The sequence below is a fragment of the Pollachius pollachius genome (genome assembly GCF_949987615.1).
Source record: "Pollachius pollachius genome assembly, chromosome: 19".
Taxonomy (NCBI): Eukaryota; Metazoa; Chordata; class Actinopteri; order Gadiformes; family Gadidae; genus Pollachius; species Pollachius pollachius.
This window is the reverse complement of record NC_136952.1, coordinates 4,232,149-4,245,328: the sequence shown is the minus strand read 5'-3', so window position 1 is coordinate 4,245,328 and position 13,180 is coordinate 4,232,149. Positions and strand designations below refer to the sequence as shown.

The 13,180-nt window shown below is 48.9% G+C and overlaps 2 protein-coding genes across 3 annotated transcripts in view; one reads left to right on the top strand and one right to left on the bottom strand.

Annotated features, from left to right (window-relative positions):
* twnk (twinkle mtDNA helicase) overlaps positions 1-13,180 on the top strand; it is a 161,369-nt gene that overhangs the window by 35,987 nt on the left and 112,202 nt on the right. The window lies entirely within an intron of this gene.
* Positions 1-13,180, bottom strand: part of wnk4a (WNK lysine deficient protein kinase 4a) — a 41,520-nt gene that overhangs the window by 12,612 nt on the left and 15,728 nt on the right. Inside the window, exons 5-13 of one of the 2 annotated variants that reach the window (XM_079756291.1) lie at positions 12,911-13,068; positions 10,034-10,122; positions 9,047-9,266; positions 7,384-7,720; positions 5,850-6,001; positions 4,928-4,995; positions 3,648-3,783; positions 1,539-1,655; positions 484-657 (exon numbers count right to left, since the gene is read on the bottom strand). In XM_079756291.1, coding sequence (XP_079612417.1) covers positions 484-657; positions 1,539-1,655; positions 3,648-3,783; positions 4,928-4,995; positions 5,850-6,001; positions 7,384-7,720; positions 9,047-9,266; positions 10,034-10,122; positions 12,911-13,068 — 1,451 coding nt within the window. The remainder of the gene's footprint in view (positions 1-483; positions 658-1,538; positions 1,656-3,647; positions 3,784-4,927; positions 4,996-5,849; positions 6,002-7,383; positions 7,721-9,046; positions 9,267-10,033; positions 10,123-12,910; positions 13,069-13,180) is intronic. The other variant, XM_079756292.1, reaches the window with a different exon arrangement.

Below are 13,180 nucleotides of genomic sequence, written 5' to 3'. Positions count from 1 at the left end.
CACTCACGCTCCATTCAAGTCAGGGTTTACGGGGACGGAAAAAACATTTGGTTTGGATGGAGACCTCTCCACTCTACTCTCCCCTCCCCTCCCACCTTCCCTCCCCTCCCCTCCCACCTCCTCTACCCTTGACTCCCACCTTCTCTCTCCCTTCACCTTTCCTCCCCTCTCACCTCCCCTCCCCTCCCACCTTTCCTCCCCTCCCTCCCCTCCCACCTCCTCTCCCCTCCCACCCCTCCCACCTCCCCCCTGAGTGAAGTCTTGTGATGTGTAACCGTTCTGAGGTGTGATATTGGTACAGTCCTGGGCTAATCTAAAGTCTGATCTGATAAAACAAACAAAGACTGCAGCAGTGTGAGCCGTGCTTTCCCTGCATGCCTGATGGTGTCTGATGGTGTCTGATGGTGTCTGAAGTTGTCTGATGGTGTCTGACAGTGTCTGACGGTGTCTGACGCCGTCTGACGCCGTCTGACGGTGTCTCACCTGCGAGGCGGACAGCGAGTTGACGCCGTTGAGGAAGGGGGGTCGCAGGGGGCCGTGGCCGGCCACATGGACAGAATGTTCTTTCCCCATCAGAGACTCCGCCCTCTTGATGATGTCACCCATGCGGTGGATGAAGCCCTCCTTCTCTGAGGGCAGGATGAACTCGCTGTGCACCTTGAGAAACCAACGACAGAGTAGAGCTGTTTACAGGGTTTACATGGGAGTCTGTGTGTTTGGTTGTTGACGGTGTGTGTGTGTGTTTGTGCGCGATTGCCTGTCTGAGTCTGTGTGTCTGTGATTGCCTGTGTGAGTCTGTGTGCGTGTCTGTCTGTCTGTGTGTGTATTGAACACATTCATTTAATCACCAGCCATCGCTTACGAGCTAAATCTCTCCTCGCCCAACCACCATTTTGCCCACCGAGTTTTGGTCATAGACTCGCTTGGCTCACGTACTGCAGTGAGGTATGGGTGCCGGCTAGCCGGCTGGGTGGGTGGGAGGGTGTGGTGTGTGGCGTGTATTTGCTGTCAGCGTATTTTAATTCCGAGCGCCGTCTTAATAACCGGATAGCCCTCCCCTCCGTGCTAAGATCCAGTCCACAAAAGAAGCCCTGTCCGTCCAGATTGGTTTGTTTGCGAAACCCTTCCTGATTCCAAAACGCTGATTGAAATAATTAGGATCCGACGGCCTCCTTCTTATCTGCCTCTCTTCATTTCCGTACACCAGCGGAGACATCGCCGAGGCACGGTGTGAGTGAGATAAAGCGCTCCCGATTCTGGGAAAGCTCTGAGAATCGGACAGCCTGCAGAGACTGCATCTGTTAACGGTTATTACTGAAATAAAGCTGTCCGTTTTCTTTGTTTAAGCCTGTTCAAACTAGCGCTCCACCTTTGTGATTGCTGTGCCTGTGAATGATTACAAAAGTTGGCACAGCACCACTTGTAATGAGTATGCATCCGTGAATGAATCGACACCATTTTAACAGCGTGCTCCCAGGTCGAGTGTGGTCGTAAACGGTAAGCTACGACTCTGCGTATGGGGGGGCGGGGGAACTCACCATGACCCCGGCGATGTCCTCAGGGTTATCTCCGTCCAGGTCAAACTTGAATGTCACCATCTTGTCGTTGTGTGTCTGCAGCTGACACTCCACCACGCGGTCCACCTTGTCAGAGAGCTGGAGGGGAGGGGGGGGACTTAGCATCCAGGAACACAGCTGTGTGTGTGTGTGCGCGCATGCCTGTATTCAGAGTCGATTCTATTCAATTATACTTGGATAGCCCTTAATCACAGTTAGACTGAAAGGGCTTAACAGGCCATACATTCATGACACCCCCCTAAGCCTGGAAAAAACTCTCTTAATTTGCATGGAAGTAATCATGTGAAGGAACGCAGAGTGGGAGATCCCTTCTAACAGGGATGCTAAGGAGCGCAATGGGTTTCATAATTAACATGCACACAAATAAAAGCAAAATAAATGTGGTGTCTATGGTGATGGTGATTTCTGAGCAATGTCTATTCAGATGAGGGATATGCACGCATTTCTTTGAACAAGTTGTAAATGCTTTGGTACAACCATAAAAATGATTATGTACAATTCTCTGCTGTTTCCTAAAGTATCAATTGTTTATGTCATGTTGATCAATATGTATTGTAATGGGTCTGTATTGAATAGTCTCACCCCCACAACATTTAGGCATTAGTTCATTGCAGAAGTCTTTACATGCAAAATTGTTGAATAAGTTGTCATAATATGTCAAGCATATTATAGATTTCCATTAGACTTTATTTTCTTAAATCTGTCCTGAATTGGTCAATTGCTCCCAGGTGAATCTTGACTTTCTCTAATGAAGAGAAATGTATGACGCATTAGATCAACAAACAACGTTTACTGAAATTGCTCAAAGGTGCATCTCATGAAGATATATGTGTAATGTGGATGAGAATTTGTGGCCCAACAGACAGGAACGTCAGGAGGTGTAGAAAGATTGCACTGTAATTCCTACAGCACTGCATGAACAGTTTACCCTAAGGACATTGTCCTATGTTCATATTTCTAGTTTCTTCTTGTTTTTTTTTTTGTTCTCGTGCTATCCAGTGCTGTCTTTTCCTTTCTGTATCGCAATGACATGGTCTCTCAACAAATTACAAACAGTAAAAGCGTAAATGTAATTCTTGTCCAGTCTCTTGCAATCAATCTCCCACATACACTAAGGTGTAACTTAAAATGTACAATAATTGTCTTCAAAACTTTAGCCATAGTTTACATCAGAACATCCCTCCAGAGTACACTGTTATATTGACAACATGACTAAGCAATTTGACTGTCTTATAAGTTCACAATGACACAAAGACTTGTCATTCTGATGGCACTGACATGTTCATTGACACGGATATTTACTATTGAGAGATTAACTAAGGATTTTGAGCAAGAGACTGGCTTTTGCAGGTAATCCATGGTGTTTTGCTATTTGTACGAATTGTTTTGAGAAATGCACTTACTGTTTTGCAAATGTTGAGGATGATTCGAGAAATGTACCAAAGTGACTGCGAAAAACTGTAGTTACTGAAAATGCAATGCACTATGTATCTGGAAACATATATATGCGTGTGTGTGTGTAGTGGTGTTCGCATATCTGCTACAATGTGCAATTGGCTCAGGTTGAGACCTAAGATATAGATTTCCATCGCAAACTGCGGATGTGCAAGCATCTATCGGAGGCTCAGCGGCGTGCTATCTATCGACGTGCAGATATGTATGTGTGCTAGGGCTTGTGCTATCCCAATTGCGTTCACGCGTTATCTTCTCGTTGTCACACGCACGCCATATACTTTGCTCTTGCTTTCTCTCGAGACGGGTCGCTGTATTTCCCGACCACAGCGTGTCCTACGGACGAGGGGAACTGTCCCGGAGCACAACCCTGATAAGATAAGACGAGATGGTTGCCATGGCATCGCTGACCATAAGCAAACAACAGTCTCACTGAAATCCACCGAATGTAAACAGCTCGGGAGTGTGTGAGAGCATTGTGATGGGGTGTGTGAGAGCGTTGCGATGGGGTGTGTGAGAGCGTTGTGATGGTGTGTGTGAAAGCGTTGTGATGGGGTGTGTGAGAGCGTTGTGAAGGGGTGTGTGAGAGCGTTGTGATGGTGTGTGTGTCCGCCGTACCCCGGTGATTCGCAGGCGTGACCGCGCCCGCCTCCGGAACAGTTTGCCCGCCGTCCGCCTCACCGCCAGTTTGCCGCTCTTCTCCGATAGGCCCTCGTAGCCGTCACTCAGCCCCGAGGTGACATCAGAGGCGTAGCTGTCAAGGGGGAGGGAGTTGAAGGATGAAATGCTTTCAACTGGGTGCAAAAGAACGGATGGGATTTGCCAGCCTGCCACACTTGAGGAGATAACACTTCAACCCGGTTTTAGGAAAAGGGGTCTCGGTTGAGACCTCAGAAGACCCCCCAGACCTTCTGGTGTCAGGAGACCAAACCTCATGGTCCCAGGGGGAAAGCAAACATATCCATGCAATCAGTTTGTACACTCATAATGTCTGAGCATACAAGTTTCAAACCGCGCCGAATTCAGTTGAATTGGGTTTTTTTAATCAATTTAGCGTTTTCTGTTTATTTACATGTATTTATTTATTGCTGCGGTTCGGCTAACCGCGTCTCCGGGTCATTTTGGAACTCTGTGGTGGCAGCCCGGTGCCCTCCGAGGCTGGCAGAGACTGAAAGGCCGACCTGCCACTGACACGGCCTTGGCCAGGAACATCCGTCTCAATATGAAACCCAACAGCTCGGGGCCTGAGGATTTGAAAGAAGGCGCTTGTTGATCTGCCTCTAAGGATGTTTGTGTCTGGAATGCGGAGAACGGTTGAAAAATACCTGACCAGCCCACTTTGGAATTAGAATCTATCAAATGGGAGAAGAACTACGAAACTCTTCCAGGGGCCCAAGAGCGATCGTACGGACCCCACACGACAGCGAGCTTCAACCTCCCCCACACACACACCTCTGAATAGGTTCTTGTCCACCCACCTCCCCCCCTGCCAAGAATAATGCAATTTCCTTATATGTAACCCCCCCCCCCCCCATCCACACTACACATGGAGTGGTGAGGGCCTAAAGATAACACGAGGAGAGAGAGAGAGAGAGAGAGAGACTGGCCTTGACTTGGGGCATGTAGTCACAGCCACACAGAGGTGAGGGACATGTTTCCCCACAGAGAGAAGACAGATGTTTCCTGCTCCTTCTAAAGAGGTTCTGCTCATCAGGTTGTGATGAGAAGCTCTGGTGAGAGAGAGAGAGAGAGAGAGAGAGAGAGAGAGAGAGAGAGAGAGAGAGAGAGAGAGAGAGAGAGAGACACACACACAGACAGACAGACAGACAGACAGACAGACAGACAGACAGACAGACAGACAGACAGACAGACAGAGAAGAGGGTGAGCTTGTGTTTACCTGTCCACAGGAGAGTTGAAGCCGCTGGGCGGGTTGCCATGTTCTGTGTTGCTGGATACCGCAATGCTCTAGAAATAAAAAGGGGGGATAAGGTTAGGCAAACATGGCAATAGACGTCTCTTTATTTTCAGCTCTGCTCCTGGACAGTAATAGGAGGCTGCTGGATCAGAATAATCTACAAGTAAATAGAAGATGTATTTAAGCATCGTGCAATATGCTACGCCTACATCAGCGACGTTCAAAACAGATTGGTCTAGCAATATTTGAACCCTGCACGTAGAATTGGTGATTTAATGGAATTTAATTTAACTTTAACTTTAATGGTATTCATACACTGGGCAAATGTTTAGCCATTGTGTTTGATTACCTGAACACCACAATGATCACAGCAAATACAAAATAGCACTTGTTTTGTCACTATTTAATGGGCAAAGATGTGTGAAAAATAATTCAAGGTCCAGCATTTGTCTACTCCATCGGTCAGATTAAAAAAACATTTTCCATGATTCTATGCATTTTTTTCACAACGTGTATAAAGCGGTACAGAATTTATTAGAAAATAGCCGAGGGTGGCTGTATTTAGCTTTAAAGTGCACCACTGTAAACGACAACAGGTGACTAATTTGAACTATCGGGACAATGCCACTCAGCTACTGCTCCAGTCTCTCTTCCACCACCACCACCACCACCACCACCATCAACACCACCACCACCACCACCACAACCAACACCACCACCACCACCACCATCAACACCACCACCACCACCATCACAACCACCACCATCAACACCACCAACACCACCACCACCATCAACACCATCACCACCATCAACACCACCACCACCACCAACACCACCACCACCACCACCACCACCACCACCACCACCACCACCACCACCCTCACATCGGCGGGCCACTCACCGAGGGGAAGCGGAGGCTGGGGATGAGGAGCCTGTTGCCAGGCGACGGGCCCGACCGTGCTGTGGGGCCCGTGGGGGGGGTCTCGGGTCCCTCAGCCTCCAGGGCCTCCTGGAGGCCCGAGGAGTTCAGAAAGCAGTCGATGTCGCAGTCGGCTGTTCGGAAAGAGAGGACACTGTGAGCCGTGAGCGTCATGCCACCATGATGACATGATGATGTGCGCACACACGCACACACACACACACACACACACACACACACACACACACACACACACACACACACACACACACACACACACACACACACACACACACACACACACACACACTGTTTTCATCACTGAGAGCTAGCACCTTTAAACTACCACACTGACGTTAATAATTGAACCGATTAAACGTTACTGAAACTGTCTTTAAACTTCAAACTTGCTTGTTATGCCATCGTTATGTCCGTCCATTATGGAACCCATTACACCCATAACCATCCTCTGTTCCTTCTCAATCTTTCCTTGCCCTGTAGATGGCTCGAGGTTGTCCCCCCAACCATGACCATATTACGCAGTGTTAGCCCTTTGAGACAGTAACTGGGATCAAGGGGCAAACCAATCAAATGGACATGCCTTTAGAGAGCCATTGACCCACCATTACCATAGCAACAGCTCAGCACGATCACATACGGAATCACCAGCGACAACAGGCCGGCCAAGGACGGCTAAATAATTGAGCTGTACATCAGGCTTCACATTTCAGCATCGACCCATAGGTTACTTTGTCTCAGAGCCAGACCAATGGATGGCTGCCTGTCATCGTGTGTGCTCTCCCTTCAGACTCCCCCAGGAGTGACCCATGAGGTAGAGAGAGGCTACGCTAAGGGACATCACAAGGGGCTGGGGGTTGTTGGAATAGGGATAATCGATAATCGTTCTTTAACGTGATTACAGAACAACTACAGGGATTGAAGTAAATGATTGGCATGGGGGTGCTTGTTTCTGAATGATCATCTTGTTTCTGAATCCCGTTTGACCACTACACCATTATATGGATAAATGGGAGATTTATGCTGGTGTTTTCTGACTCCCTTTGTCAATGAGTTTGACCGTAGGTTTATCAGGTCCGTGCCTCTTGCGGTAAAATTGATCAAATGCTGAATTAAAAATAGCATGATCTAGTTTAAACACAATCAGGTTGTGAAACGAATACCAATGACCTATTGTAATGGACCCCATTGTTAACACTAATGCACACACACACACACACACACACACACACACACACACACACACGCATCTAAACACAGACGCACACACAGGGTTCAAGGGCAACCTGATCCCAACCATCCTGTTATGCAACATGGGCTGGCTAGCTATCTGCTAATGAGCTAGCTAGCTGGAACGAGGTCAATGAATCCCGCCATGCGTTCCCCAACCGACGTTAAGACAGCATTCATCCGTCCTCCACTCAGACGGCCGTCTCTAAACGCGGCCTGTAGCCTCCGCTGCGTGAGCGGTGTGAGGTGCATCATGGGTATATCATACGTGGCTCACAGTTAGCCGAGGAGCAGCTGTTGTGGCGGATGTGGAAGTGCTGGTCCACCTCCGGCTCCTCCGCCTCCGCCGCCACCAGGCCCGAGTCCGCCGAGCCGCCCGCCACCGGGGACGTCTGGCACGGCGTGGGGGTCCGGCAGGGGGGTCCGGGGCTCCCCTCCAGGCTCCTCTCCTCCTCCTCGTCCTTCCTCCTCCGGCACAGCTGCCTGCTCTGCTCCTCGGCCACGCGCCGCAGCTTCTCTCGGTGCCGCTTGATGTTGGTGACCCGGTCCCGGATGGCCTTGGCCACCAGCTTGAAGTCCCCCTCGCACACGAAGCCCAGCACCACCTGGGGCGGGGAAACACAGCGGTGAACACCGTCAACCAGGCAGTATGAAAGGGTGAACAAGTGATGGATCCCCACTTCAACCACGCAGTGGTGAACAAGGGATGGATCCCCACTTCAACCACGCAGCATGCAGTGGTGAACAAGCGATGGATCACCACTTCCAAAATGCAGTTTACAGTGGTGAACAAGTGCATGTTTACCACGTCAACCACGCAGTATGCAGTGGTGAACAAGCGATGGATCACCACTTCCAAAATGCAGTTTACAGTGGTGAACAAGTGCATGTTTACCACGTCAACCATGCAGTATGAAGTGGTGAACAAGTGATGGATCACCACGAGTTCACGGTCGAAATGCAAACACGTGACAGCCAGCAATGTACAGACACGACAACGTATCTTCATCGTGAACGAGGAATTTGTTTGTCGGATTCGCATTGACGGTGTTGTGAGGAGATCTTTTGTTCACGGACACGCACGCAAACACACACGCACACACACACACACACACACACACACAACACACGCCGAGAGTCGTGGCAAAAGAGGGCGAGCGCGTCCTAATCCACCCCTCAACACTTCATCAGATTACATCAGACGCTTTAGGACCCCTGTCTCACTGCAGGGGCTGAAATTGACTCTTGATGAAAAGTGTCCCAAAGAGGTAAACAGACCTGACATTGGATGCCTCCCGTTTCATTAAAAGTCACCTCTGCGGGCCGGGCGGGATGGACCTGTGTCCTAACGCGCCACGACTTGACCTTGGCCCTCGCCCTTCGCTCTCGCGTTCCTAATCGGGCCGCTGATTGAAACGTGGAGCGGTGCCCTCGTCCTCGAGGACATGGCGAACCGAGAGGCCTTCAGTCCACGAGTCGGTCAGGCCGGATGTTTGGGCCCTGCTCTGTGTTTAAGGACCGAATCATGAGAGCAAGGGCTTTATGAACGGCGAGGGAGGGGTCGAGTTAAGGGGAATCCAGCGGCCGAGGGTAAGAAAGGTTCAAAAGACTGGAGGAACCGAACAATGAGTGCCATGTCAACGCTACGCAAAATTAACACACAAATATTTTTTGTCTCCATTTTCCCCTTCCGTGTTTCGTGTTTTCGTGTTTCGTGTTTTCGTGATCCTAACCCACACTTCTATTTCGTAACATAAGAAAGTAATACATCATGCACTCATTGAGCCTGCAACATTAAGTCTATTCCTACAACAATAACTAACTAATCAGTTACATAACGTCATAACTGACTGTCCGACTTGATTTTCTCCAACCTAACCTCATCTGCTAACCTCATCTGCTAAGTATCGACCGGTGCGGCATGTGCCTACCATCTCCTGGGCCACCTCCTCCGGCACGTCCTTGTAGAGCTCGAACAGGAACTCGATGGCGTTGTTGTCCTTGTACTTCCCGTGCAGCTTCTTGGTGTCGTCCATGCGCAGCCACAGCTTCAGGCCCGACTTCACCATGTCGTCCTCCTCCGCCAGCTCCACGTGCACGCCGTTGTACTCCTGGAAGAAGGCGTGGTCCAGCAGGTCTTGGATGGTGTACCTGGTGGTGGTGAAGGCGGACATTTTGGAATCAACAGGGGGCCGTTACTCTACCGTGCCTGAAAATGGTGGTTTGTGCGTTGTGCGCCCGTTGCGCGCTAGCACAGCAACACTGTGTAGTGCCGCTGTGCTAGCCAGCATAGTTCTGCTGTGCTAGCTAACATAGTGTTGCTGTGATAGCTAGCACGGTGTTGCTGTGCTAGCTAGCTCAGTAACACTGTGAACAGCTAGCTAGCATAGTGCTGCTGTGCTAGCCAGCATAGTTCTGCTGTGCTAGCTAACGAAGTGTTGCTTTGCTAGCTAGCACCGTGTTGCTGTGATAGCTAGCTCAGTAACACGTGAACAGCACTAGCACAGCACCACTGTGCGGTTTAGCCTATTTGATTTTCCCTTTTTTCCATTTGCTTGACATATGATTTCATGTCATATTTCATTATGACCTTTGGGCCTTTTGGCGGCCCAGTGAATAAACGATCCATTATGCCCAATTATCTAGCTTTTTTTTTTTTATAATCACCAGTAAAGCAGTCAAGCTGTCAGTTCTATTAAGAAAAATCTGTAGCCTGAATGTTTGAATTTGAATTAGTCATGGCAAAAATGGGTTTTATACATACAGTAATCCATCAACTTGAAACTATACTATACTCAACCTATTGTACTGTTGAAAAGGAAAGTAAAGTCTATCCATTTAACCAACCATATTGAGAGAAATGATATGAATATATATGCACTGTTGGTCGTTGGATGGTATAAGAAATAGCAACATACCGCTCTTCTTTAACGTTGCGAATACAGCCTTCAATGATCTCTTTGAGCTCCGGGACTTTAACTTTGGAAAAGCTCTCAGGCTTTATCCCCTGGACATTGAGGTGAAGGAGAGGACAGACCATCACTTTCAGTAGGCAGTGCAGGTTAGGTCACAGCCAATATCATTTGATTAATATTGGGTATATACGACTTGTTATCTGTAGGGTTCCACATATTAAAATTAAAGACTTTTTTGAGACCTTAATACCCCCAAATAATCTGCCAACAATACATTTCCAACCATAGGTTCTTTAAGTTCCCAACATGTTCAGACTGACTTTCAACTATTTCATATCAGAATCTTGCACACACCCACACACACTCTCTATTTGAACCCCAGCAGAGCAGCATCAACTAGGGAAAGTTTCTGACGACAGCAGCATCAACACCCCCCCTACACACACACACACACACACACACACACACACACACACACACACACACACACACACACACACACACACACACACACACACACAAACACCGAAAGGCCCTCATGCCTGTGTAAACGGAGGCTGATCCCTGTGCTTTGGTGACAGTAGCCACACACCAGCATGGCTCTGCGGGGTCTCTGCCCTCAAGTAAACACAGAGGGAGGACACAAGCCAGAGAATAACCGGCCAAGATCATTGTGTCCTTATCTCGTTTCACTGCGGCCTCCTCACACGCACAGGCACGCGAATCCTTTCTGGAGGTTTATGAGGCTCAATGCTTGCATCACCAGAGTACGAGTTAATAGATGATAACTTGTGACGAAGGCGTAGGTGAATTAAGGCGGGTGTGGACAAGTTCCCTTACCCGACCCTGAACGGTCTGACTATGGACGTTGTTAGGTTAAATTGAGTTATTGTCCCGGTGCAAATAACAGATCGTAAAGTTGGGCAAAGAGGTACAGAGAGCCAACAAGGTAATGGCCCTCAAACAGACACCATTCTCATCCATCTCCGTCTAAATTATATGTCTTCAAATATAGGCTGTCTGGTCTGTTTGGTTATGACCGCTTTGAACCAGAATGTTACGCAGTATCCGTCCACTCTATTTGATATGACTCCATCTAATAAATGCATACTTCCTATTTAAGAAAGGCAAATCATGTTGGCAGGAAGACTGAAGCAGAAGTTATCTGACAAACAAAAATAAGCAGGAACAAATAATGGACTGTGCTCATTTGTTTGCAAAGCCTAACATTCAAGATATGCTGCGTTCACTTAAATCAGTATGCGTGTCTCAAAAGATGTAAAAGGTACAATGTGTACCTCTGTTAATCTGAAGTGATTTTCGAGGTTACAGAAAATAAAACCCCCTATCCCTCCTAACGCGATTATAAAACCGCATAACCCAACCCCCGTACGCATGCGTACCTCCCTGCTCCTCAGAGACCCGCAGCCAATCAGTGCACAGTAGTCAACAGGCTCCACTATTCTTTACGAGTCGCGGCGGTGCCAAGCTAAGCCTCCCAGGCAGCCATGACAGGCCGGCCTCGTGGCCGTGAGCGTGACGTCAGCAGAATCCATGGCCGGCGTTCAATGTCTTTGGAGCCGTGCCCTGCGAGTGTTCCAGCGGCTCTGGTCCACTCTGGCATCGTCGACCTGCAGTCTCCCATAAAGACTCAGCCTGCTTCTTTTTTTTACATTTCCATCTGTCATGCAGAGCAGAGGAGAGGAGAGGAGAACAGCCTTCTTTGTGCGGTGGACATTAATGGCGAAAAAGAAAATTAAAATTGAACAACACAAAAACACACACTTGTGTTGTACGTGCGGCTCTGTTGTCTCTAATCCTCGCCCAACGTGGAGTCAGACGGGGCGGCTCCAGCGCTGGCTTCGCTGCCCAAAGCCATTTAGCAACAAACTAGGGCCTAAGACTGAGCTTTTGTTATTATGTCCAAGAGTACGTACATACATTATTATTTGACTGAAGAAATAAATTCCCTCCGTTTGAGTCCGCCGTTTGAGTCCCAAACTCCCTAAGTTTGTCAGAGCAGCCATCCAGCCGGGACCCAAGCAAAGCGACAGACAGATGGACAGCAGCCCCCATTTGGAAGCACAAGCTCCTTATTCGGTGAGGCAGTTGCCCTAATTAGTATTCATCTGTGTCGACTTAAGTCTTAAGCGTCGTCAAATGAGACGCAATTTCCTGAATGTCATTGTTAACGGTTCAGTGTGTTTTCCGTCGACGCACCCTGTTCCCAAAGGGAAAAACAGAATAGTGGTTGGGGCACCGGAACTAGAGGGGCATGGAGCTGGAGGGATCTCGCCAGGGCTCGCGGCGCTAGCAATCAACGTAGCGGAGTCCAGTGTCTGCTATGGAGTCTAGCATCTGCTACGGAGTCTAGCATCTGCTACGGAGCGTCTATATTGAAGGTTAAGGGAACATAAAAGCAGGCGGGGGGTTAGGCTACGGATCTGCCTGCAGACGCAAGATTACCCCGTAATTGTGTGCGTCTTAGAAGCTCAGGTGGTGGTCAACAACAAGGGCGGTGTGAGGTAACCATGGAAACAGGAAGATGCACTTATCCTGGTGGCCTCTTTCCATTGGGGAGTAGGAAGGGAAACGCGCATGGCCGAGTACGTAAGAGATGTGGTGACACACAAGCACGCATAGAACCTCACAAACGAGCAAACGCAAATGCACGCACACACACACACACACAAACACACACACAAACTCATACATGCTCACAAACACACACACAAACTCATACATGCTCACAAACACACACAAACTCATACATGCTCACACACACACAAAACACACACACATATATACACACACACACAAACACACACACCAGCTCACAAACACACACACACACACACACTGAAATCCGGGCATACTCACGCTGGTGACTTTGCGGTAGATCTGCGCGGCGTTCTGGCACTCGGAGTAGGGGTACTCGGAGGTGGCCATCTCCAGGATACACATCCCGAAGGCGTACACGTCCACCGCCTCGTCGTACTTTTCCTCGTACATCTCCGGCGCCATGAACTCTGGCGTTCCTGCACGGGGGGGGGGGGGGGGGGGGGGGGGGGGAGAGGTCAATATCAGCTATCGTCTCTCCAGCTTAGTCTCACAAACTTTAGATCTATATCTGAAGAGTCATCGGAAGGG